The 24,311-nt window shown below is 38.4% G+C and overlaps 2 protein-coding genes and 1 long non-coding RNA gene across 6 annotated transcripts; 1 reads left to right on the top strand and 2 right to left on the bottom strand.

The window, feature by feature from the left end:
- Nucleotides 1–10,111: 10,111 nt before the first annotated feature.
- On the bottom strand, nucleotides 10,112–12,593 carry Fer1HCH (Ferritin 1 heavy chain homologue). Of its 2 annotated transcripts, none has more exons than XM_015170401.3 (4): nucleotides 12,447–12,593; nucleotides 12,001–12,132; nucleotides 10,761–11,038; nucleotides 10,112–10,685 (listed from the first exon to the last, which is right to left on the bottom strand). In XM_015170401.3, the coding sequence occupies exons 2-4, from the start codon at nucleotides 12,077–12,079 to the stop codon at nucleotides 10,404–10,406; spliced, it is 639 nt and encodes a 212-aa protein (XP_015025887.1). In that variant the 5' UTR covers nucleotides 12,080–12,132; nucleotides 12,447–12,593; the 3' UTR covers nucleotides 10,112–10,403. The 2 variants fall into 2 exon arrangements, with proteins under 2 accessions (XP_015025887.1, XP_015025888.1); XM_015170402.3 differs by adding an exon at nucleotides 11,127–11,213 and having other exon boundaries at nucleotides 12,001–12,493.
- A 1,167-nt stretch (nucleotides 12,594–13,760) lies between these two features.
- On the top strand, nucleotides 13,761–15,592 carry Fer2LCH (Ferritin 2 light chain homologue). 2 transcript variants are annotated; one of them, XM_070206729.1, is made up of 4 exons: nucleotides 13,761–13,918; nucleotides 14,201–14,330; nucleotides 14,507–14,533; nucleotides 14,626–15,592. In XM_070206729.1, exons 2-4 carry the CDS (start codon nucleotides 14,219–14,221, stop codon nucleotides 15,189–15,191), a joined length of 705 nt encoding a protein of 234 aa, XP_070062830.1. In that variant the 5' UTR covers nucleotides 13,761–13,918; nucleotides 14,201–14,218; the 3' UTR covers nucleotides 15,192–15,592. The 2 variants fall into 2 exon arrangements, with proteins under 2 accessions (XP_070062830.1, XP_002056117.1); XM_002056081.4 differs by lacking the exon at nucleotides 14,507–14,533 and having other exon boundaries at nucleotides 13,762–13,918.
- Nucleotides 15,593–16,660: 1,068 nt separating this feature from the next.
- LOC138910879 (uncharacterized) lies at nucleotides 16,661–17,514 on the bottom strand. Of its 2 annotated transcripts, none has more exons than XR_011416027.1 (3): nucleotides 17,269–17,514; nucleotides 16,938–17,074; nucleotides 16,661–16,865 (listed from the first exon to the last, which is right to left on the bottom strand). It is a non-coding gene; the product is annotated as an uncharacterized lncRNA (long non-coding RNA). The 2 variants fall into 2 exon arrangements; XR_011416028.1 differs by having other exon boundaries at nucleotides 17,144–17,514.
- Nucleotides 17,515–24,311: the final 6,797 nt, after the last annotated feature.

The raw sequence follows: 24,311 nt of genomic DNA on the forward strand, positions 1-24,311 counted from the left end.
TGCATTTTAAACAAATTTTTTTTTATTTTTTATTTTTAAGCATTCATAATATCGTTAAGCTACGATTTGTAAGAATACAACACCAAAATATTTAATTTATATTTAAATGGATTTTCATGTCGTACATTTAGCAATCAATCAGCTGACAAAAGCAATTTCGTTAGTTTTAAATGATTTTAGGACAGCCACAAAACTATTTCATACACATTGGCAACTACACATAAGTTAATTTATTAAAAATTTAAATTATTAAAAAAAAGTATATATATATTGATATGAAATTCGTAAAGCAACTCGATTAACAATCATTTTTCATGAACATAATTGGATAGAGATTTTATTTGGGTTTTCTTATGTAAGAAATAACTAATTTTCCTTGAAAAGAGCTCCCCGATATGTGATATTTAATTGGTAAAGGCAAACATTTTCGATAATTAAATTGTGAAAAGCGCAAAGCATTGGCAGACCCTAAAACTCATAACTGTGAGCATTGGCTTAGCATCTAAGTTGGAATGAGGTACTTCAAGGTACAAGATTTATCGTATATTTTTATAAAAAAAAAAAAAAAAAAACGTTAAAAGTAACGAAAAGAAAACAATTTCGGATTCGAACTGTGAGCATGAGCAATGATATGTGGTATTTTTTAGTGAGCATTTCCCTCGGCACCCCATAAAAGAATTGGTCGGAAATCATATTTTGGTAAAATTCGCATTGGTATCGATGTCTATTTTGGGGATATTTTGGATTAAGCTTAAATTTAGGTTTAGCTGTTCAATTGTTTGAACACCTTGAACACCTTTGAGTCTGTGTCATTTGCAAAATTATAAAAACAATCATTGCATTAAAACATCATTACAACTCATAACTGTGAAAAAATTTACACACACATACACACACACATAAGTCTCATACCCAAAGGAAAAGTTAAAAATGTTTGCTCACAGAGCAAATCAAAATTAAATTGGTAAATAATTTTGTGGCTGCTTCAAAATAATCGATATAACATTTTCTCTCAATCGTCTTAAGCTTTTGGTGTCAACATTATATTATATCGCTTCGAGTAACTAGTTTAGTCATCCATACGAATATCCATACGAATAATAGGTTTAGTAAGCTCTAGAGTCTAGACTAAGCACGCTTCTTAGTACATCCCGTACTGGGTCAATGAAATCGTATCGAATTGTAATAACAACACTTTATTAACAATTATACTTACACACAAACATACACACACACACACAATTACAAAATAATGGAATACATACCTCAAATTAGAATTTTTCTAGTTTAATTCTTACAAAATATACATACATATAAATGTTACAAGTAAAATATAAAAAAAATAAATGTAAAAAAAAAAAAAAACAAAAAAAATACATACCATAAACCAAAAAGAAATACCTAAGAAGAAGAAATACTTGAATGCAAATTATGGAAAATTTTTAATAGTAAAATTCAAGAGCCATTTATTAAACAACACATTTAACCAAAAATAATAATTAAAATAAATATAAAAAATACAAGTTTATGCATGCGATCCAAAACAAAGGGGTTTTTAAACGTTTCCAAACTAAATATAATACGTATATAGACAGTACTACATCATCATCCCATATTTATATAAACTCATGTAATGCTGCCAAAACCAAAGCTGCCACAAGAAAATCAACTCGTATTCCAAAAAAGAAAATAATAATATTATAATAATACAAAGAAAACGCAATTATTGTAGTGAAATTTTTAGCAGTAGCTGCCCAGAATCCGAAAAGAAGAACAAAAACCAAAAACAATTAGAAGCTCCTAACTAATCTTGAATTCTTGAAATACGAAACTCAACTACTCAAAAAATACCACAAAAAAAAATATAAATGTACGAGTATTTTGGGTGGTTTCCCTTTTAAATGTAAAGTGGCTATTAAGTACTTATTATTGCATTATTACGCATTATGGATTATGGATTATGGTATATAAAAAATATCTATTATATATGGCATATATTGTATATGAAGTTTTCATTGTACTACTTATATATAATCTATTTGAAAGTCATCATTATTGAACTTTGTAGTATGTTTCGTTATATATATAACACACACACACTCACACATACACACTCACTCACACACACTTTAGTAACATACACACTCACACACACACACACACACACTCCTATATTAGTGGACTTGAACCTACTTGACTAGTCTACGATCCACTAATCCAAACATGGCTCAAGGATCTCCGATGCGACGGCTGAGACACGTCCACTCACATAGATGAATTTCTGCTGCTCAGGTATGGGCGTGTCCTACAGTCCGCCCCCAGTCGGGTATCCTTGAACGCATTTAGGGGGCGTAACGTGACAGTTTAAAATTTAGTTTAGTTTTAGTTTAGTTCTCTACCCAACTCTCTCACATTCTCACTGCAGAGAAAGAAGCGCCATAGTGGAATTTTGTTTAAGTTTTTTGTTTCGTTTCTATTATTGAAAATGAAAATTTAAGCAAATCATATGAAAATATTTAAACAAAAGTACACTTTACCTTATTTAGATGCAATGAAACTTTAATTCCTTGAATTAGTCAAATTTGATTTTGGACCTGAACAAACAAAAAAAAAAAAAACAAAAAACAAAAAACATTTAAAAAAAAAACCAAATAACAAATGAAAACCAAGCATAAAAGTTAATGTAAAGCAAAGTACATACATAAAAATATACACATATATAAAATTAGTTGCTAAACAGACAAATGTGCAACAAGTCCGGGGCAAGGTGAGGCGAAAAGGATGCGAGCTCCTGTGTGTGTCCTGCGCTCCTGATACCGGCACTTCAGCTCTCCATTTGATTTTGAGTTCAAAGTTAAAAACAAAAATGAAATAAATATCTATTGTATCTGTTTGATTTCCTTGTTAAAACTAAAGCAAATATACAAAACGAATATTTTACCAAAAAAAAAAAAAAACGAAAACGAAAACGAAGGCGAGAAATTACAAAGAAAAAACATTCAAAGATACAAAAAACATGAACCTCAGCACTCCTGCATCCTACACAAATGTAACAAAGTAAACAAAAATAATAAGACATAAATAAAATAAAATAAACCTTAGCGAAATCAAACATAATATAACACCGATGAAGGCTAAGCGAATAGGCAACAATATAATATACAAATAAAACCCAAAAAAAAAAACAAAAAAAAAAAAAAAACAAGTTAAAAACAAAACTAAAAATGCGCCCCTCCCCCTTTTCGAAAGTACAAATTGTTTTTATTGTGAAAAGATTTTTTAAAAAGATGCGTCATAGAAACGTATGCAAAGAAGAAGAAAAGATTGAAGAAGAAGAAATGGAGCAGAGAATCGAGAATCGAGAATCGAACGCGAGTAGGCAGAAAGCAATTAAAGACAACATGACCACGCCCATAGAACCAAAAACTGAAAACTCCAAACATAAAAAAAAAAAAAAAAACAGAAAAAATATTTCAAACTGTTCTATTCTATAATTTTGTCATAATTTTAACATCAATTATATCAAATCTGTCAACAAAAAGAAAAACCTCCAAGCTTGAACTTTGTTAAAATAAGTTTACGCTCAGCTTAAACAAAAATTATTTAAAAAATATTTTGAGTAGACAAAAGAAAAAGAGCCACAATTAAAGAAAGAACAATTAAATAACAAAATTCAAGCCCGTAGCCGCCTCTAGAATGCGAAAAAAAAAAAACTAAACAAAAACTAACCTAACATAATTTAAGCTAACCTAAAAAATAAAAACCAAACTTGCTTTTGATACAAATTGAACAGCATTAAAAACAAAAAGAAACAATAATTTTGCAAAACTCTTTCTATGCTTACACAAAACTATTTACAAATTACACACAAACAAACACTTAAACATTTTATTGGCGAAACAATTTCATTATTTATGTCTCTAAACAAAAAACATAATGAAATTCAACAAAAAACCAAAAAAAAAAATTAATAAATAAAAATGAGAAGAGAAAAAAATGAAAAAAAAAATGGTATATACATACACAGCATATTGTAACCCCATTTAGCACTTAAACATTTATGTATATGAAAGTATATATAAAATATGCGTATTTGTCTTTATTAATAATATTATACAAATAACATTTACTATATATTATATTATAAAACGATTAACACTTCTAATTATATATTATGTATGAGTAAGGAGACAAATAAAAAAGCAAACAAAACACGAAATATTTGCAAAACGGCAGACTTTAAACCCAAAATGAAAAAATTCACACAAAACAAAACTACCAAATACAAATGATAAAAATCTTTCAATAAAGTGCGACCATTGTCGTTTATAATCATCAAAACAACTTAAATCAAACTCAAGTTCTTTAAGTGTGAGCTGGTCACACAGCTGCGACCAATTGGTCAGCGGCACTTGAAAAGAACCAGTGCCAAAAACTGGAACCAGCAGCGGGCAGCAGCTAGTTCCCTGGGGCAACGGAAAATGGCCACAAAGCGAAGCGACTGTCAAAAGGGTTGTGCCTGTACGTGAGCGGTGGGCGGTGGGGGGGAGTGCAAGGGGTTCGATTAAGTGGAGCTTAGGGTGTCGCTGCTGCGCATTTTGTGTACAGTCTTTCACGTGATGGATGCCGTTAAGTAGCCCTTAGGGCTCGAATTTGATTCACTTGCTCGATTCAATTGCCATCAGTGCTGCCCATTTGGCTTATTTTCTGTAAGTTTGGCATTTGTTCGATAGTGAGATGGCGAAGTTGTATCACTTTTTAAGCTTTTAATCAGCAGAAACAAATTTCTGGCTCAAGTCCTGGAAACCCTTTAGCTTCAGCTTACTGCGAGCTAAGTAAAAAGATATTCTTACAACATAACCTTGCAGACCTTCAAAGGTGCTTCAAAGGACATGGTGCCCTAGGAACACAGGAACCAGGCACAACAATCTGAACTAACTCATTATGAGTTCATCTGAGAATCTAATCCTTGTTAATTTTTAATCAAAGCAAGGAACACAACCAAAAACCTCGATAACTCATAAGCAACAAATGCGATATTGATGTTCTTAAGGACTTCTTTTCTTCCACAGGACCTCAGAAAAATTCGTGAAATGTTTACAGCGAGCTTAAAAAGAAACGATGTGTATTTAGCTGAAAGTTCCATATCCTTAAAGGGACATAGCTCGTTTGCATCAAGTTCTAGAGATTGTTATTTAAGGATATGAGGCGCACAGGTCCTTAGTGAAATGACCCAGTTATAAATTGGCCATGAATAAAATTAAAATTAATTAAAGGTAAAACATGACTAGAATGAAAATTCAGTAAAGGTAGCTTTAGTAAAATTTGAAAATGATAAAGGAATAAAATTAACCAAAAATATGCCAAACAGCGAGAATTGTCTGTTTACCCGCTAAAAACCAGCTTGCCTCTAAAATGTGGCCAACACCGATTGGCATTGGCCGAAAGCTTCTAATGTGATTGCCGGACTGATTGCTCTGAGCCCATAAGCTGTTGTGGCAGCTACTTTGGCTTTGGAAGAGCATTCAATAGCCAATTAGCTGCTGCACCTGGCTGAGGCAGGCTAATTAATTTTGGCCCCGCTGTGGCAGCTGATGCAGCTACAAATTTGGTAATGCAACAATTCAATTGCAGCTAATGCAGCAGCAGCAACTGCATCAGCTGCAACTGGGAGTTGGGAGATATGGGCAGCTGCCCCACAACAAAGTGGCAGCTGGAGTCCCGGCGCACTTAGCAGCAGACGTGGACGTGTCTGCGTGTGAAGTTTAAGCTGTTTAGTGTCAGGACGAGTGGGTGGCCGCGTGAGTATGTGTGTGTGTGTGTATGTGTATACATAGCCAGTCAAGAAGCGGAAATCAAACAAGACCCACAAAGGAGCTAGCTCTCGGCTGTCGACTGTTGGCTGTTGGCTGTTGACTGCAGCTGTGGCTGTGGCATGGTACGTGGCATGTCTGCAATTGTCTGCGTGGCCGGCATGGCAAATATTTAAGCCAAACAATGCGCTTAAATCAAAAGCGAGCCATGTCTACCGCATAACTACGCGACAAGCAATCATCCACTCTGGCGCTCATTCCGGCATTCGGGATATTCCGGGGCATTTCCACATACACAAAATCTATTTAAACCCCACTTCAGGCTGACGCTGCACTTTTGGCTTTTAATGCACTCCGGACTCCGGCTTCCAGTTGGAGTTCGCTTTGGCAGGGCAGGCAAATCAGCTTTTATATTCGCCTGGCCCTTGGCCCCGAAGTTCAGCCATGGAATCACTCTCTGGGGGCATATCCCTAGCTGCACATTTGTGGCCATTGAACTGTGGCGAGACCCATAAACACAACACAAGTCAAAGTGCCGCCTGGCACTCGACTTTATCTTTCAAAAATGCGAGCCACAAAACTTTCGCCTTCGAATGGTCAGTTAAAAACTGTCCGGGAATGCGGAGTGTGGGTCTGGCACTCCCCAAGGAGCCGACTAGCCTGTGTCTAAGGCGCAATAAGTCTGGGCATGCATAATTAGAAAACTTTTGCTTAAGTCATATTTGTTTGTGATCCAGCATCTGAAGTGGGCGTGGTTGGGGGCTCGAACCAAACATGACAATGTGTCGTTATCTTTATAAATCAAAGGGAATTACAAGATGAGCCGCCAACCCACAGAAGCTGAGCGTATGCATGCCACAAATGCTTGAAATTGTTGCAAGGCTCCCCCATCCACTTAACTGGACAAAGGATCTGGGCAAGGATTCAACACACACACACACACACACACACATATACATATTTTTAATGATTTATTTCCAATTTAAGCAAGATTTCGTGCTTGAAATCCTTTACCTAATGGCCCCCACGTAGCCAGTGGCCAGAGGGTGCACAACGCCGAGCATTTTCGGAACAGCTCCACCTCCTTCTCATCCTCCGCCTCCAACTCGTGTCCTGCTGCTGGTGTGCTAATATGCAAATCAAATTTATTGCACTCGCACTGGTCCTGGCCGAGGGTCGCACCACGAATCCTTTTTATCTGTGCTGTCGCCTGGCGTACGGCGCACGCATAAATCTTGTATAAGTTGCTCCTTGCCAGCAGTCAATATGCTAAATCAGCAGACGCCTCGCCCGTACAGCCGAAAGGGGTTACACGGGGATCGGGGCCGAAGCCGTGGCTGGGGTTGTGAGATTGTTTGGACAGCTGCTAAGACATTTCAATAACGCTTTGGCATTTCGCATGCCAAGGCGAAATTTTGAAATTGTGGACACACATTTCTTAGTGGCTTGTGCGGGGGTGGGGGAGGGGAGGGGGGGCTGTGTTCAGGAGCATGTCTGCAGAGTTTTAATCAAAAGACTTGACGACATCATTTGATTGCTTGCAATTCATGGGAATTGTAGCAAACACGTTTGTTTAAGGCACATATTTAACAACTATTTAGGTGGATTTGGATTTAGTTTAAGCTGTTCTTTATTTCGATTAAATTCAAATTTTGCCATTTTTAAAAGTCAATCGAAAAGTAATTGTTTTTTGTTTCTTGTTTAACTCGCGCATATAAGACTTAGATTTCTAATATATAGAATCAAGGATTGTATATGGAGATTATGATGGTATAGACACATTATATATGCTTGTGCTAAAAGATATAAGTACTTTGTAAGTAAAGGGACTACTCGAAAAAGTGAGCACTGAAAATTAGCCAGGTTAAAATCCATTCGTAGCTCAGGATTTTCAATTTGAACATATTCCATGAAAACCAGTTGGAAGGGTCGAGACTAATTCTATGAAAACTCTTTCTAGAGTTTAACTAACCGGTTTTAGGTGACTTGCTTAACGGCCTCGCCACGCCTGTCATAGCTCACGAGTCCTGCGAAGATTTATAGTGTGAAGTGCAAACAGAGCGCAGGGAGGGGCCGCATTGGGCTGGGGCGAGAAAGTGCGTCGCTTTCACTAGCCGGCAGCCAAATGAGAGACGAAGACAAAGCCAACTGCAAGGATATGAATTACGAGTGCGTTGCCAAGGCGACGCCAAATGATGTCCTGCGGTGCAAGCGGCAGGCTCGAGGCCCTAAATCAAACGGGCAGACATTGTCAGTCAACGTTAGGGACGCAATAAAAAGGAAAAAGGATTTCGGCTGTCTAACGAATGCATTTTCCCATTTTCCCATTTCCGCATTTTCATTTCATGCCTATTGAGTGCTCTGTATGTGGCACGTTGGGCGGGCCGGTTGGCGACTGTCGGCCGTTGCAAATTTGTCAACAGGCACAACAAATGTCAATGTGATAAGCGGCACAAGTTTTTTATCACAGAATAAATCACTCGCAAAAAGAAAACAGCAGAAAATATAAGAAAAAACCCACAAATTTGGGCAGCCGCAAAAAAAAATTGCAATAAATATGATGAGCAGGCCCGAAAGCATGTCCAATGCCAAAAGTTTGCTATCAACGAATTTTCGTCGTGGTTGGCCAAGATTAATATGTCCTGTATGCCCATTGTCCGGCGTCCATTTGTATGCCGGACTGAACTTTGAACCCCGACCCCAGCCGTTGCCAAATTGTGCTTAAATATTTGCAACAAATTTGCGGTCCATTGTGCCGGACGAACCACAAAGCCAAATCGAAATGGTTGCAATTTTAAAGCAGAACCCACGCCCATTTAGTGGGCAATACATCTGATGGTACATCTGTTCAAATATTAGCTTATAAAATTGTTTAAAATGCGCAGCCCATTCGAGGATTGACAACCCATTGACGTACGCATTGGTCACGCTCGCCTGCACGTACCATCTACCAATGGGAAGGGGGAAGGGGGAAGGGGGAAGGGTGGGTGATTGGGAAGAACTAAGGCCAAACACAAATAAGAAACATCATCAGCGCCATTTGACAGTTGCCACAATTTATCATAATTCAATGCATGCGATGTCCTGTCAATCATCGACAAGGACTACGAAAGGGTGAACACACATTAGCCACTTGCCGCAGGCTCTGGGTTGAGATTCGGTTAGCTTCGATTGGGGTTTGGGTGTGTTCGTTCTGTCTGCTCAAGTGCAGGACATTTTTACAAGTGACTTATGAATTATTCTTTATGCCCCATCCCGCCATCCAACTCGCTGCCCCTGTCCGGTTGTCACACACGCCATGCATTTTATCCCTTTGCTTTTTGTGTTTCCAAATCAGATTAGCCTCAGCTCTCTGGGCTAGATGAAAGGGTCAATAAGGCCAATGGGACTTTTGCTCAAATGGAATATACAATGCGATTTTCGAGATTAGATTTTCATCTGTATAGACAATACGTGACCATAAAACACATCAATTGTAGCCAAAGACAAATCTTCGCCTTTAACCTAACGCTAGCTGGGGGAAAAAAAACACGTTGAACTCTAGCTAGAAAATAATTATTTATACCTTTGCATTGATCTTTAGCTCTAAAACTCGAGCATATCGATTTTATCAATATATATTTGGGTCAATGTTGGTCTACCCGCCAAATTTGGGATATCTATTTTGTAAAAAATGGATCTCTTTTATAATGAGTAGAGAACCCCCCCCCCCCCCCACACTCCCCTTACAGTCCCAATGTACCCACCTAACTAACGGGAATAAATCTTATGTACTTTGATTAGATATATCATATATATCAATATCAATCAATCAAGAACTTAGTATTTCCAATGTTTCTGCTCAAAGAAACTTTCTAGAAAATTCTAGAAATTCCCTTATAGCCTAAAAAGTTAACCAAATCGGAAAAGTTGACTAAATCTATATATAAAAAAACAAATTTGAATTTAGTTTGATCGTAATGTTTATTAAGTTAATAGCTCTATTGACTAATTGACAGAAAAATATTTATATGTATATATTGTACTTGTTTATATCTAAATGTATGCCTTATGTAGATGGATTTTTCAATTTCAAATGAATTGTTAACAAATCGCGAAAGAACTAAAACATGAACTTTAGAGCACGTGTACTCGTGCGCGATAACGAAATAGTTATACATAGCATATTGTAAATAAATCACAATTTAGTCTGTCTGTTGTTTTTTAGACGCACTGATTAATTTATGACGCTGCTTTATCTAAAGCCCTTTAGCTGGAGTGGCCAGCGGGCTGGGATTGATAAGAAAAGAACTTGTGGATTTGACTGTGCCTTGGAATGAAATTGACATCAAACAGAACGTTGTATTTATTTGGCCAATATTTGTATGAAACAAAAAAGAAGAGCTTTTAATGTTTGAGTGTGATTTAATTATAAACTAAATTTGGCAAAAACTTGTGAAGATAACAAAATACTTGTGGGGATTGTGAGTTTTTTTTTGCAGCGGCTAGTTACAGTTAATTTTAAATAAGAGTTTTTTAAGAGCACAGTAAAAACTATGAATAGCATGCTAGACAATGAGTTGATATTGGTGTTTCCCAGAGCGTGACACCTTACAAGTTCTTGTCGAACAGGAACTCGCCCAATTGGCCATGGGAGGACATCATCTTCTCCAGTGTGGTGATCTTGCCAGCCAGATCGCGCTGGCCAGTCAGCTGCTCCTCCAGATAGACGCCAGTCAGATAGTCGACCAAATGATAATCGTTATCATCAGCCTTCTTGGAAGTACCCTCACAGGTCTTGATCAGCTCGCGAATAGACTTGGTCACCTCGGTTTCTAGCTTGAAAGCATCCTCCAGAGCCGACAGACCAGTCCAGTTGGTCACCTTAACAGACTATAACGGGGCCATTAAAATGTATATTCAAATGAAAAGAGAGCATATTTCAAAACATTTGCAAAGAATACTAACCGGTACTTTGATCAGGTTGTTAACGGTGTCGGTCAACTGGCCACGCATCGACAGGTACTCTACCAGCTTGGAGCCATGCTCGCGCTCCTCCCTGGCTGCCTTGAAGAAGTGCTCGGCGAAGCCAGGACGATTGACGGTGTCGGTTGAAAAGTAGGCAGCCATGGCCAGATACTGGGTGGAGGCTTCAATCTCCTTCTGAATCTGGTCGCGCATGCTCTTAATACATGGCTCCTTCATGTCGGGCCATCCCCTGAAAACAGCATTCGACTTGATGTTGCCTGCAAGCCAATAGATCAACATTTAGATATAGCGGTATATAATCGATAGCTAGAGTAATGTAACAAGAGATTTCCATATTTGACATACAGTTAAGAAAATCTTGCTTGAGATCTTGCGTTTGCGACTTTCGATTTTTCAAGTCCTGCACAACACTGGACTGTTTAGCTGTGGGCGCTAAGGGGAGCAAGGAGTGGTCATTAGAGCGGTCATTACAAAGGCAGCATGGGTTATTGCATATGCAATGCACACTCAAGTTTCTAGAACTAACAAGAGCGTGTGCAAAGCCAAAGTGCAGTTATATGGTAAACTCTCTCTCTCTCTCTCTCTATCCCTCCCTTTATTTATTTTTTATTCTCTGCGCTCTTTGTGGTAACGTGCGCAAGTGTCGCCATAGTAACGGCATTTGTTTTGGTATTGTGCCGTGTGCAAAAATTCGCGCTTCTACTCTAACTCAACTTAATCTGTCTCGCTCGCACTAGCATAACCGAGCTTAGGCCGAGGCCGTGTGCAAAAGGTTTTAACAAAAACATAATACAGAATTGTCGATAAGAGAGTTTATGAGTTACGTTGTCCACAGTTGCCGTTATGTGTAGAGCTGAGATTCAAACTCACCTATTATACAACATATGTAAATTAAGCTAATCTGTTATACAATCATCAAAGTTCAAATAATCGCGGCAAGCGAAAGTAAATTGATTTAATTTAGTATTATATTGGTATAAATATCCGAGAGTATGTCATGAAGAGAGCAGTCAAGCGAACAGCTGACCAAAGATGCTCTTAGATGTGTGCGCACGCCTCGATGCTCTTACTTGCACTCTCGCTCTCTCATGCTCTTTGTTTGGCCTTACGCTGCGTCGCCATCGAAGTGAATTGCGTCGAATTTTATTGGTTTTTACAAATTTTTTTTGTTTTCATTTAACAATTCCAAAATGTTTTAATCTAGATTGAAATTACTCACATTGTAGGTTATCAGCCTGGGCCTGGTTGACCACAGCCAGAACGACCAGTAGGCAAATACTCGCAATTAATTTCACCATGTTTGTTCTTCGGTTGCTGCTGTTGTTGTGGTTGCTGTTGTTGTTGTTGATGTCTTTACACAAAATCACAGAACAAATATATCACTTTCAGTTAATTAATCAATGCAATCAATTTATGTGCTCAGCCTAAATGCACAAATGAAAATGAACCGTTTCGGTTGTGCTGCCAATGTTAAATAGAGAACTTTCGAGTCGATCTTTTATCTCGTCTCAATTGTCTATCAAAGCTGCCTTTACACACACTGGCATAGAAGGCGAAGCTTGCTCTTTCTATCAAATTGGACTTATTGGATTATTCGGTTCTTCCGGTACCTTACGATACTGATTTATGAAAGTATACCCTGACAAATTGAATCTTTTCACGTACTTGAACGTTTCGTAATTCTTCTGCTTAACGCGCCTTCGCTATGTGAATGCAAACTGTCTGTGCCAGTGCCGAGCAAAACACTTTTAAACGCTTCGTCGCTGGTAGCTCTCGCTCACAAAGAGCGCTGTGTGTGCCTACACAATACGTGTATGCTATGTGTGTTTGTGTTTATGTGTGTGTGTGTATCAGCGCGCTCTTATCAATCCAATATGTCGTCGCATAGTTTGTTATTGTTGTTTGATAGACGTACTTAATTTACCACACTTACTTCCACACGTCCTCAATATAAAATCTCCTCTGTTAATATTACTAATATGTCGTTGCTGAACAATGCTTCATAACAATGGCCGCCAAATGGCAGCGGAGGCTCTCCAGTCAGCTGTTCTTTGTTACAAATTTACTCGTACATGGGGTATATAATGCATATATACATATGTGTACAATAGAACTACAGAGTGGTAATTGAAGATATGGCAAATGACTAAGCTTGAAAATAATAAGTTTTAAATATAAAATTCCAATTTAGTTAGTCGTTAGTCGATTTTATCACATTAATCGTATTAATATACATAGTTAAATTGCTTTGCAAGGTATAGCCGATGCGACCCTTTTGAAACCAATTTTGCTTGTGTTCATTTTGACTGGTACACGTCAGGGGTTGCCATGTTCTCATGTTTGATATGAAAAAATATGATGTCTTAATACCTTACTTGAGCACAGATGCTAAAACTATCAGGTATGGTAGGGGATCAATCAAGATTTTTATTGACTATCAGTGCCAACATGGCAACTTCTGAAGGGTAACCATAATGTCATATATGATGCCGAACGCCTGATAAGAATTTTGTGGAATGATAACAAAACATTTAATACCAAAACCCAACTGATAAGTTTTAAGAATCATTGAAAAATGTTGTTTTTTGACTGCCTGTAAATGTTGATTTATATATAAAAAACATTCATTTTATTCATGTAAGCCTTGGGCGTGATGTGCATTACTTTTTCTGTTGGCTTAAACTAGTTTCATTCGCTTGATTCATTTTCTAGCTCTGTGATGAAATATGGAAACTTATTGTAAGAACTTTGAACACGCTGGTAACCCTACGCGCCGCGCAGAGCGCACAAACAACTTGAGAGTGCCTGAGTCACAAAGAAAAACAACCGCAATGGCAACAACAACAACAACAGAGACGCGGCCATATTGCCAGAGCCATTTTTGACTGACAACGAAATCCCCAACGGAGAGTCGGCGAGTGCAAAACAGCATACCCATACACTCTCACTCTCGCACACACACTCGCGCACTCACTCACACTGGCGCACAGAGCGAGGCATTGCCGAGGCATAGAAACGAGACAAACGCAACGCTATAAACAGCAGTTCACAATTTGAGTTCCAACAAGCAGCACATAAGAAACAACACATAAAAGTAAAGCAGAAAAACTGAAAATTAAGTTCAACGCGACACTAAAGTAAGTGTTTCTGTTTAATTGTGAGCTAGTTAGTACGATCATAACAAATAGGAAACTAAAATATTAAAGTTATTAAAAAAAGAAACATATTACGGGCAAGCAATTGAAAATTGCGCTCTCGAGTCGAAGAGAGTCAAAGAATATTCAAGAAATTACGACGCAAAAGGCGCATTGTTATTGTTGCTGCTTCGTTTCTTTAAATCGAATTAACGAGAAGCAGACTGACAGATTTTTTAAATTCAAATAGGTCTAATTGTGAAATTTCGTTTATTCTAATTCTAGAAAGTAAAAGCAAACAAAATGAAATATTTCATTGCATTCGCTTTGATTGCGGCCGTCTGTGCTCTTGCGCAGGCCCAAGAGCAAACCTGCCAAGTTGACGTGCAGTCTGCTTGCGGACAAACTGCTAACGGTGAGTACTCCACACAAAATCCCAAAGAGCGAGAGATTGACTGAGCGCACGAATGGAAGAGTGTGAAAGAGAGTGATTGTATATGTGTGTGTGTGCCTGTGTGTGATTACTCGTTCCGGTTTTAACTGTAACTGTGTCTTGCTTCTGAATATTTTATAATTTTAAAAATAAACAAGCGCTCATGGCCTTTTTCTCAGACGAAAGTAAGCGAAAATACTTCCTTATCTTAAAAAAACCAGACTAATGCTTTCCACACCCTTGCTAAATGTCACCTTTTTGTATGCACCCATCACAGGTGGTGTCTCCAACTGTAATGCACGCTATGCCGCCATTGGACATCTGGAGCCAAAGCTGCAGGACTACATTCAGCTGCAGCTGAAGAAGTCTTATGAGTATCTGCTCTTGGCCACCCACTTCAACTCGTACCAGATGAACCGACCCGGCTTCCAGAAGCTCTACCAGGGTCTTTCCGATCGCAGTTTCGACGATACCATTGAGCTCATCAAGCAGGTGACACGCCGCGGCGGTTCCGTCGACTTCAGCAAGGCCCATGACAAGGGTGTTGCCCATCCACCAGAGGTGCACCTCAACGAGCTGGAGTCGCTGGCACGTGCCCTGGACAACGAGAAGGAGCTGACCAATGGCGCCATTCACGTGCACACCAGCGCCACCCACGGCACCACACAGAACCGCGAACACGATCCCGAGATGGCCCATTATCTGCAGGAGAACTTCTTGAGCAAGCAGGCCGAGTCTGTGCGCAAATTGTCTGGCTATGCCAACGACCTGTCCAAGTTGGTCACCGTGCGCGAGCCATCCCTCTCCGTCTATCTGTTCGACGAGTATCTGCAGAAGCAATAAGCAGTCATCTCTGCAGCGCAACTCTAAATAGCTGTTATCAAAATTCACTCATCGTTCTGTGCAAAATACAATTAATTTTCTAGTATTATAAAGATTCCAAAAAATACACCCCACGCTGCGTTCTGTAAATTTCAATTGTCATCCGAGTTGTGTTAAATAAATCGAAGCGCAGCAGCTACAAAAGCAACAAAAAAACAACAAAAACAAATACGTGAAACATCTGATTTACAATCGCTTATTATTTAATTTGATTTATTTTCCATGTACACACACACACACACTATCATATACACGCGCACACACATTTGTGATAACGTTTAAGTAAGCAGCGTTCGCTTGAAGAAATGTATCTTTAAATTATGTTACCAAGCTAATAAAATAAATAAACAAAGACAACAATATACGCAGTATTTCATGTTTGATATTTAACATGCAGATAAAGTCGCTTGCATATTCAAAAGCATGTCTATGTGGCGTCTGGCACTTGCCTTCTGCCAGCTCAATTTGCAGCTGTTTGTTTTCGACTCGCTGATAGCATATGAGCTGGGGGTGTACTTTGCATTCGACTCTGATTACAATTTGCAGCGCTACACAGGCACTATACGTATTTGGACTAGGCAAAAAAAGATTCTCTTCTTTATAGAATCACGAATTCCCCGAACCAGAACGAATGAGTACACAAAGAATAAAAGACTTTCCACAAATAATAATACAAATCTGAGTGTCTTTTAAATTGTTCGTACTTGACTTAAGTGTTAAGTGTGGGAAAAATATTAGTAGATAAGCTCTAGTTGTGAAAAATTGAATGAAGTATATAACATTTTTAAAGCGCATCAGTAAATTATATTATAATAGAATAGAGGGGGAGTACTTTTAAATTCAGGTTATTTAAAACATTTATTTAAGCTGAGGTTATCAAGATTTGACCAGAAATATATAATGCGTAATAGAAGAATTCCCGACATCGTACAAAATATATTCACTGGATCAGTCTATATAGCCGTGTTTATTTTTACTTTTCAGTCTCTCGAATTCTGTTCAATCTCTTACTTCAGTTCTAAGGCTGTAAAAAAGTTTGGAGTCTTGAGTATTGGAAAATTGTGATATATATGCTGATACAACTATATATCGAATCATGTTCTTCTAGCAACATCTTTTAAGTTATGCAAAATATCGTAATATTGACCAATATCATGCTCCGAAAATATAACCGAAAAACCTTCAAGAATGGACTTCTATACCCTATACATAACTCAAATGCTAGTCGAAATTTTAGATTTGCTTGAATCATATCTATATACATATATTTTTTTTCATTATTGATAAGACCAAACTCTTTAAAAACTAGCCATATAGGCTATATCGTATAGTTGCCATGGGATTAATGTAAGATTTTTATTTAAAAGCTATGTTATATGGAAACGTTATTATATTATCATATATTATTAGGAAACCTTAATTTAATTTGACAGCTACGGCCGTTTTTATACCCTGAACCCATTAAAAATGGGTATAAGGGTATATTGTATTTGTGCAAAATCCAAATGTATGTAACAGGCAGAAGGAAGCATCTCCGACCCCATAAAGTATATATATTCTTGATCAGCATCAATAGCCGAGTCGTCTGTCCGTATGTATGAACGCAAGGATCTCAAAACCTATAAGAGCTAAAGACTTGAAATTTTAGATGTAGCTGCTCCTAGTGCCTGCGCAGATCGAGTTTGTTTCCGATAATCAATAACTTACTATGTTTTCAAGCAACCGATATAAATCGATATCGATATCCTGTTTTTTGGGCAATTATATATGCATTTGATGTTGGAAGAAGATGGTTCAGGGTATCCCCTAGTCGGGAGCTCCCGACTAGAACCTCTTGTTTATTTCTATAAAAATATATAGAAGTGCAATTTATGATATAGCAATTCCGATCAACTGATTAATAAGTGATCTACTCTCGAAAAATCTTCAATTCTGTATCTTATCAGGGAGCACTTCACGAGTTGACAAGACTGTAGCCATGTTCCCGCACATTGGAACACGTCATCAGCTGAGGCATGCCTGTGTTGTGTTTGCTTACGTTGGGGTTTATCGGCAGTTGCACACGGCCAGACCAGACTATTTCCGGATGAGTGGAGTCCATGGCTTGTGGGGTAGCCATTTTGGGTGTTGACTAAGAGCCAAGTCGAGATACTCTTCTACGCGGTACGATCTCTCTTTTCCCTGTCTCTATCGCTTTCACTCTCACTCTCTCTTTCTCTCTAGCGCTCCATCTCTATAAGTAAGCCTCGGGCTGACGTGTTTTATGTTCAAGCTGCAGCGCAGTTTCCTTATCTGTTATTTAGATGCGAATTGCAATTATTGTAAATATTTTCTATGAACAGGCCTCAGGCCAGAGCTCCAGTCTTGTGCATGCCTTCTCTTTCGCACAGCAGCCCCGTCTCTTTCCAAATATTGAACGCAGCCACGCAAAAGAGCCATTTATCAATTAGTGACGCCCATTCAATAGGGATTTTGTGGGTATATGGACCACTTGCACGTAAAATACACGTCCATTGGTCCTTTTAATGCGGACCGCACTTTTGTACGAGAGTGTGGCATAATTATTTGTGCCCCGGGTCGGGTCGGAAGTCATCAAAATCCTGGGCAATAAGCGCGTGTTATGGTGTAATTAGAATATGACAGGCAACACTGAAATGGCCATGGATATGGAAACAGAAACCATAAAGGCAATGATGGCCACATAACAGTTAAGAGTGCGATTATGATACAATAAGCAGGGCATATGGGACTCTGACTCTGACTCGGACTTGGACTGGAACTCCGACTCAGACTCGAGAAATCGTACTCCGACCCCGTTGCGTGCATTGGTCATTAAATATTAATCCACTTAATATTAATTGCGCTGATTTGCGGCCAGGAGATGCGACGTACAAGAAGGCTACGGTTGCTGGCCAAAAACTTTTCATGTTTATTATAAGTAGTATATGCTGAATGTGGCGGGGTGGGAGACGGGGCAGGGTGGTTCATAATTGCGGTCATTTCGAGTGCATTTGTCAGAGGCTTTGTCTGCCATGGAGTTATAGGGGCTTACACGCACACGAGACCCATATGCGAACGAGCGCGTCTGGAACAAATTGTTGGCGCACAAATTGCGTGTCCTGAACCCTTTTTAAGTGCCGCACATGGTCCACGCTCATAAAGGTGCTCCGCTTGTGTCTCTGACAGCCTCCTGGCTGTTCTGGTCGCTGCCTTTCGAAATTTTCTATTAATTTATGCATTTTAATAAACGCGCCAAGCAATTAGAACATTTTTTGGGCCACCCAACTATAAAACTATTTCGCTTTTGGTGTCAGCCGCCAGCTGTTGTCAAAGGATTCGCCTTCGGCTTTGCTCCTCTTGCTGCTGTTGTTGTTGTTGTTGTTGTTGTTATTGTTGCCATTGTTGTGCGGCCTGCAGACAAAGAGCTCATATTAATTTATGTGCATGTGTGTTGTGTATTGCCATTATACTCGTATGTATGCAAAATAGCAATTTAATTTCGTTTTATTGCATTTCCATTTGCAGCCACTGAGCAGCAGCTGCGCCCCGGACTTTTCCCGTTTCAGACTGCAATAAATAATCCATTCTTTCTATTTATTCGAAATTTTAATGAACGTCTCATAACTTTGTGCCACAAACTATTTGTTGTAGCTCAGCAAAAACTTTCAATTTGCATTTTCGCCTTTTTTTCAAACCAAAAATTCATATATTGCTGTAAAATTAAAAAATATAAAAGTTATTTTTTAAATAATTTGCATATAAATAGAAGGCACACCTGTCAAAAATTTTATATTTCTATTTAAAATCTAAAGGTGCATAATGGCAAATGTGTGCAATAGCCGGAAGAAAGCATCTCTGACACCATAAAGTATATATATTCTTGATCAGCATGAATGGCCGAGTCGATCTAGCCATGTCCGTCTGCTTGCCCGTCCGTCGATCCCAGAGCCTAAAAGTGCTAGTCTTAAATTGCTGAACGTAGCTCTTTCTAGTGCCCGATCAGTAAGAGTATGTTGTCCGTTAATCAATAACTTGCTCAGTTTTTCGTGAAAATATCTTTAAGAGCTAAACTTCAATTCTTGAGTAGTATATACTTATTTTATAGCTACCGTCGCCTGCCCTCCGCATTCTAGCACAAGCTGAATTTGATGTTGGTAGAAGAGGGTTCAGGGTATTCCCTAGTCAGGCACTTCCCACTAAAGCACTCTTGTTGATTTTAGGTACATTTATTTAGTATGGCTCTTTATTATTTGGCATTTTGGTTGACAAACTGCTGCTGTAAATAATTGTTATTACGCTAGAATTAAAAGCAAAAAGGAAGGCTTGTAAGCATGAAAAACAAAATCCTTTCCAACATCTAGTGCAGGTATTTTACCATATATATGAAAATATATATTTAAATATGAATATTCCACATAATAACAAATAGAGATTGATTTCATAGATTGCCTGTGTTTTGAAAATTGCTTCAGTTTTGCCAAAGTAATAAAACTTTGAATCAAAATAAGATAATTAAAGTTCTGCAAATTGTGGTTATCATCGGAATTAGAATGCTCAGGTATGTTATTTAAACTTTAATGAATTTTTAAATAGATCAAATAGTGTTGCTTGGTTTTTCTTTTTTATCAAATAACATAACATACTTTCGAAGCACTCTATATAAATATTAAATGGGCATATTGTGCGTCTCGGCAATTTGTGCGTAATAAGGCGATTTGCATAGTCAAGGGGCCGCCTTGAAATCGATAGCTTGCAAAACAATTGGGCCAAACAAAGAAAAACATAGCAATCCATTGGGATTGAACGATTAGCAGAGCAATCGAATCAAGGCCCATACAGTTGCATAATCATGGAAAACAACCTAATGGATTCCCGATAAGCGAACCTTTGATAAGTCTAAGAGCTCAAATTGCTTTTATTCTTTCATTTTGTTGCCTTTTGTTGTGTGCGCATAAATGAAATGTTTTGCAAAATATCGCAGTGTCCGTATTGTAGGACGAACCGGAGGCAGGAATTGCAACCTGAACCGGCGAGCTGCAGAGCCACCCCAATGGGCACAGCTGCCGGCAGTCAATTTGAATAAATCCACTTTTCAAGGTCAGTGGGTAAAACAAGTTGCGAAATTTAAGTGCACCCCATTGCAAAAATAAAACAAAGAAAACAAGTTAGGGTAATGCAGCGCTTAGCATGCAAGGCAGTCAAATACCCTGTACAAAATGGAATGCACCTCGAAGAGACCATGTCCGCAAACAAATTATGAATAGCGAGAACCCGCAGTTTGTTGATGTAATGTAATAAAAATAGAAATATAAATAATAATATTTTTTTATATTTTTTGTTTTTTACAAGAACTGTCCAGCAATTTATGCTTTAGCAATGGACATATATATATAATTTAAGAATAATAATAGTAAAAACAATAGTATTAATAATAATAGAGATAATTGTTATAGTAATAATAATGATTATAAAATTAAAATTACAAAATTTATATAAACAATAAAAATATATAAATAATAATAATAATAATATAAACATTATATATAATATACAAAAATTGTATTTATTAATTAATTCCAATTGATATAAATTGGTACATGCCTAGCTCAGTTATAATCTTGATACCCTAGTGCAAAAAATAGAATGTACAGGGTATAGAAAGCCACCCTGTTGCCTAGAAATGGGGTTGTGATTGTTTTTGTTCCTGTTGCCTCGAGCCCTGAAGCGGAAATGGTCAAAAATGACATGTGGCTTGCGAAATTTGAAATTTGCATACGCACAAATGCCAAATTTCGCAGGGAACAGCACGAGGCGGTTGTCTCACAAATTAGTAGCAGGAGCTGCCACAGGACTACCCACTGACGGGCGCTGGCCATGCGTAAGCAGGGCACGCGTCGTGGCAGCTAAAAAGCTGAAAGGCAACTGTACACCGGAAGCGGCTAAGGACGCTTCGGGCCAGTCGAAGGGGATGGCATTCGCATAAATTGGATGCATAACTTGCAATGAGCATAACTTTTGCTTGCACACTCAAATATTTATGGCAAATTTGCTGGAGCACTAAATTAAAATTCAATAAATCATCATTTATTTTGATATGAGTGCATGGAGTGCACTTTCTCCGTCTCTGTCTCTCACTTTCTCTATGTCTCTCTAGCTATTGCATGCCTGGCTGCCAGCACAAAGTTGATCGAAATTTCATTAGTGTCTGCGTTTTTTTTTCCTTTTTTATCTTTTTTTGTTTAAGTTTGGCATTTAGTTTTGTAATTATCCTTTTGCAATTTGCCGCCATCCTGTTTCCTGTTTTTGTTGAAACTTTGCCTTCAGTTTGCCAAAAGTTTGTGTGTGCAGTTTTTCCGCTTGTTTACCACGTCCAGTTTTTAGATATTTTTCCACCTCACTTGATTAGATTCAAACTTGGTTGTGCTTTAATTTCCTGTAACTGTTGCCAATGTCCCGTTTTTGCTGCATTTTACGGCAACCCAAACTCAATTTTTGGCCTGCTAATTAATTTTTGCGTGTTGCCAACGACTCCGTCGACTTGCAGCTAATTGTTATTGTTTTAACTACCGGCGACAACGTCTGACGGTGGCTCTAACCTGTCACCCCACCTCCCCCTTCCCACGCTCACCACCAACTCAAATTTCGTTTGGCAGTTTTGCGGTTTCAAATTTTGCCCCATTGTTGGGCGTGGAACGTGCAACGTGCGGCATGAAGCGTGAAGCGTGTGTGCAGCAAGGCGAAAATTTGCGCTATAAACATAAAAATTAACGACTGCCACAAGTTGTAAAAGACAAAGGCTACACACACTCCCACACACACACACACACACACACACACACACTCTTGCTCTTTGCCACATTGGTCAACATTAAAATCAGTTTTTATGTTTCGACCACACCTATCAAATGGCTGCTGGTTACGTGCCGCTAGCTGTTTGATTAAAAATCAACAGGAAACAGGATTCGAAATGGCCGGAAGATCCTTTGATGCGGCACCGGTAGTCGAAAGCGAAAGCTGTTCAATTGCCAATTGTGATAGCTGGACTGCAATTGCTCAGGATCTGCCGCTCAAGCCGCCAGCTTGAAGTTCCCCCAGTTCCCCTCACTGTGCGCTAAGCCGATTACACTCGCTCCGCCGGCTGCCAAATGAAAAAAGCGGAAGGAGCACTTATCCTTCGGGTGCCAGCGATTAAATACCCTTGCTAGCATTTAGCTGATATGCTTTATATTTCTATACTATACAATAATTTGTTTCATACCTAAGCAATATGCTCCGTAAAAAATTAATAAATAAATATATATTAAACTTATGTTGCATAATACGAAAAAAGTTCTTAAAATTGCGTATTTAAAATTTTAGACAATTATCTAATTTTCACAAACAAATGTTTTTTTAAGATTCAGAAAATGTTCCTATTGTTCCATAAAAGTCCACAGTATTCAAAAAAGCTAAAAAGTCGATTTTAAAAATTGTTAATATATCAGATAGTTTTCTTATTTTTATAAAAATCGTTTAAATATTTAAATAAGTCCTGAAATATTTACAAGGTTTTTTTTTGGGTCATTTCGAGCTGTCTCTTTTCGAATTACAATGCAGAGTCAAGCTCGTCTATGATAGGCTTAAATATCTGGTTGTTCTTGAAAATTGTAATACCCTCCGCAAGTGTATTCAAAAAGTATGCTATGGAATTGTTCGCACCAGGCTCCAGGATGGCGAACCAGCTCGCCCAGAATAAAGTGGCTGAATGACAGTGCGATTAACTCGCTGTAAGCCATAAACGTTGCAAGTGCAATCCGCCCCAGCCCCCGTCGCAAGCAATCCCCACTAATTTTGTATGCATGAGCTGAAATGAAGAGGAATGCGAAAAAATATAAACGACTGGGCGTGGGTGTGGGCGTGATACTTGGCATAAACGCCTTGCGTTGTGTGGTTTTTTGCCATGGCGGAGGCACTTAAAAAATCAAGTCCAACGCAGCCGCAGACCAACAAGGATCAAGGACTCCATACCTAACCCCCCAACACGCCCTCAAAACGCTGGCAACATTTTAATCCATATTTCTTGCCGGCTGGCAGACAATTTCAAAGATAATAGCTTATATATACATGTATTTTTTTGTGTGTGCTTGGTTCCTGGCCACATCGCTGGCATTAACGGCAACGCAAACGCAGCCAAGGATTACGATTACCATGCGCCACACAAAATTGTCCGGACGCAACATCTGGCAGCTGCAGACCCGCAGCCAGACGACGTCGCCGAGCCGGGACGAGTTATTGCAACAGCCGCCTCGCCCGACAACTGCAATTCGCGCACTATGCGACGACATGGCCAAAAATTATCATTTGGCCATAAATTGGAGCAGGCCCTTGCAACTGCAACAGTAGCAACAGCAGCAACCGTGGCAGAAACATTGTCAATTCTATGGCTTATCCCAATGAAGGAGTATAAGGCAGGAATGATAATTATACAGGCTGCAACTTAAACTCGTTTAGTTAGACAAAAATCAGGCCAACCTAAAACAAATCTAAACCAAAATTCTTTCAAAACCTGGTTTTACAAGGAAGTCTATTTTTATGTTCAAAATATTTTTAAGCAAGGATATAGAGTCTATATTTCTATAAAGTCTGTATATCCCCACATTCATCTTCAAGGATATAGAGGTGGTGGATGTCCCATAGATACAAAAATTGTGTATATCATGTTTGTTTAACGGCCAAAAAAAACCACAAAAGTAAAGAATTAATAAGAAAAAAATTCATGGTAATAAAACTAAGGATTTAGTCCTAAATTGTTTTCCATCCTCACTTTATTAAATACCAGTCAGAAAATCTTAAAACCCATTTGAAAAAAAAAATTATAATAAGAGCATAAATTATATATGTAGAATAAAAGTAAGCCAGTTGTTTTTTTTTTTTTTTTTTTTGCCAAGTTGAGGGATTTTAGAGGCTAGGGACTTACCCAGAACAAACATTAATCATACAATAAATAAAGAAGTGCTGAATATATAATTGTGATGTGCCTGAGAGCAACTTGTCACACATCATATGCATATACTTATATGTGCACGTGTGTTTGTGTGCCAT

Source organism: Drosophila virilis, chromosome 2, assembly GCF_030788295.1.
Source record: "Drosophila virilis strain 15010-1051.87 chromosome 2, Dvir_AGI_RSII-ME, whole genome shotgun sequence".
In the NCBI taxonomy this organism is placed as follows: domain Eukaryota; kingdom Metazoa; phylum Arthropoda; class Insecta; order Diptera; family Drosophilidae; genus Drosophila; species Drosophila virilis.

Bases quoted from the DNA above. Each gene is read 5' to 3' on its own strand.
- Fer1HCH (XM_015170402.3), bottom strand. From the start codon at position 12,079: ATGGTGAAATTAATTGCGAGTATTTGCCTACTGGTCGTTCTGGCTGTG. The intron at 11,039-11,126 runs GTATGTCAAATA...ATTGGCTTGCAG, and splicing joins CAAGCAAGATTTTCTTAACT to GCAACATCAAGTCGAATGCT. The intron at 10,686-10,760 runs GTTAGTATTCTT...GCCCCGTTATAG, and splicing joins ACAACCTGATCAAAGTACCG to TCTGTTAAGGTGACCAACTG.
- Fer2LCH (XM_070206729.1), top strand. From the start codon at position 14,219: ATGAAATATTTCATTGCATTCGCTTTGATTGCGGCCGTCTGTGCTCTT. The intron at 14,331-14,506 runs GTGAGTACTCCA...AAAATAAACAAG, and splicing joins TTGCGGACAAACTGCTAACG to CGCTCATGGCCTTTTTCTCA. The intron at 14,534-14,625 runs GTAAGCGAAAAT...CACCCATCACAG, and splicing joins GGCCTTTTTCTCAGACGAAA to GTGGTGTCTCCAACTGTAAT.